Source organism: Suricata suricatta, chromosome 5, assembly GCF_006229205.1.
Source record: "Suricata suricatta isolate VVHF042 chromosome 5, meerkat_22Aug2017_6uvM2_HiC, whole genome shotgun sequence".
NCBI lineage: Eukaryota > Metazoa > Chordata > Mammalia > Carnivora > Herpestidae > Suricata > Suricata suricatta.
Window position 1 is genome coordinate 45,645,697 of NC_043704.1, and position 2,188 is coordinate 45,647,884.

Consider the following 2,188-nt stretch of genomic DNA (forward strand, 5'->3'; position numbering starts at 1 on the left):
GTAGCGGCACTTTTCAGCAGTAGCCAAATCATGGAAAGAGCCTAAATGTCCATCAACTAATGAATGGATCAAGAAGATGTGGTTTATATATACAATGGAGTATTACATGGCAATGAGAAAGAATGAAATATGGCCATTTGTAGCAAAGTGGATGGACCTCGAGGATGTCATGCTAAGCGAAATAAGTCAGGCGGAGAAGGACAGATACCATATGTTTGCACTCATAGGTCTAACAGGAGAACAGGAGAAACCTAATGGAGGACCTGGGGGAGGGGAAGAGGGAAAGAGAGTTGGGGAGAGAGATGGATGCAAAACTTGAGAGATATTGAATACTGAAAATGAACTGAGGGTTGAAGGGAAAAGGGGAGGGGGGAAAAGAGGTGGTGGTGATGGAGGAGGGCACTTGTGGGGGAGAGCACTGGGTGTTGTATGGAAACCAGTTTGGCAATAAACTATTAAAAAAAAAAGAAAATGGGATCTTGACTGTGGAGACTGATAATTTTTTGTTTGGTTTTTATCAGATCAGATCCAGGCTGTGAAGACCTGAAAAGATAGTATTTGGAAACTTCAACAATTTTTAATTCAAGAAATGTATCTTAAGGCAAACTGAATACTTCCAAAATTTTTAAAGATGTTTGTGCAGCTAAGAATACTTTATAATCTTCTGCTTGCATTTATGGACTCTGAGTGAGCTTTGTAAGAACAAAGGACTGCAGGTATGCTTATCTGACCATTAATTATATTAAAATTAAATCTTTCCTCAGAAGGACTCTTTCCCCAGAATTATCAACTTCTTGGTAAAGGTCTACATTTGATTGTAATTAGAATGTTTAAAGTCAGAGTTATAAGCCATCTTAATATCTCATCATGGTTATAATATCTTTAATGCATTTAATTTTTTAAATTGTCTTCTAAAAATTTAGTTTATAATATGACTTTGCAGTATGATTGTGCTTGGAAAAATTTTAAATATGTATAAGGGGCCATGAGTAATTAATATATACATAAAACTTTTACTATATGTCACTATCAATAAAACTTTATATGCAATGTACCAACTAGTGTGCTTTGTTTATACTCAAAAGATTAATGCTTTGTTAACTTAATGTTTAGTGTTTTACTGTCAAGCATTTGTAAATTATCTGAGACCATGTTAAGACGAATGTATTCATCCAGTGAATATGTATTGAACTTCTCTGCACCTACTCTAGTCTGGCATTGTCCTAGGCAATGGTGACACAAGGTAAATAAGATATATTCTTTATCCTGAGAGAACTTAAAATTTAATGAGGGAGGATTTGAGGACCTTTTCATACATAGTATCTAAATTTATTTCATTGGCTGAATTAATATATTGCATTTTAAGATTATGAGGTATAAGAACGAATTAGTGTGATTCTTCAATAATTATTTTAACTGACTTCTTGTTTCTTTCTTTAAAATGCTACCAATTACCATAGCACTTTGTTAAAGTAGATTGTGATGTGCTAAACTATGTTTTTCCTGAAATATACTGCTAAAAATGTTTAGAATTTTAGACACCTGTCAGGCATCTACTCTATGCAAATTGTGTTAGTTCTCAGAACATAAAGACCACTTATCATTGTGAACTCTAAATAGAAGCTTTCACTTTAAATTAACCACTAGAAAACAGTATATAGAGCAATGATGTCAATCCTGAAAAATACTGCATAAGAAAGAAAAACTGCAATATATAATGCATAACATCTTGAGCATCCTTAGGTGTAAAAATGGTAAGTAAATACAGTGTAAAAAAGGTGCAAAAAAAGGTAAGTAAATACAGGTGTGTTACAGTAACTGTGATTATGGTATGTTTCATAGAGATTTGAATAAAGTAATTTTAAAGCCACAGTAAAAGTGCTGTATTTCTCTTAGTCCTGAAATACTAGTGGTTTAGATTTGGCAAATTGAAAGTTATCCAAAATATTCTAATATTCCAGCATTTTAGCTTGCCAGCCTCTCATAAATTTTTTGATGAGGATGCAAAGTGAGATTCTGAGTAATGTAGAGTTGCCTCAAATGGAAAAAGAACATGATGATGAAAACACTGAATGTAGTTTAACAAAATATTTATCACATACTGTAGTTTAGGAGAACAGGAGGATGGAGAAAGGATATGTTAGAATTCAAATCCTCAATCACCATAACATAATAGCAATAATACTAG

The 2,188-nt window shown here is 33.1% G+C and overlaps 1 protein-coding gene across 3 annotated transcripts in view; it reads left to right on the forward strand.

Annotated features, from left to right (window-relative positions):
• Positions 1 to 766, forward strand: part of ARL6 (ADP ribosylation factor like GTPase 6) — a 39,331-nt gene extending 38,565 nt beyond the window's left edge. For all 3 annotated transcript variants that reach the window (XM_029939171.1, XM_029939172.1, XM_029939173.1), the window contains one exon: positions 522 to 766. In XM_029939171.1, coding sequence (XP_029795031.1) covers positions 522 to 555 — 34 coding nt within the window. In that variant the 3' untranslated portion in view covers positions 556 to 766. The remainder of the gene's footprint in view (positions 1 to 521) is intronic.
• Positions 767 to 2,188: the final 1,422 nt, after the last annotated feature.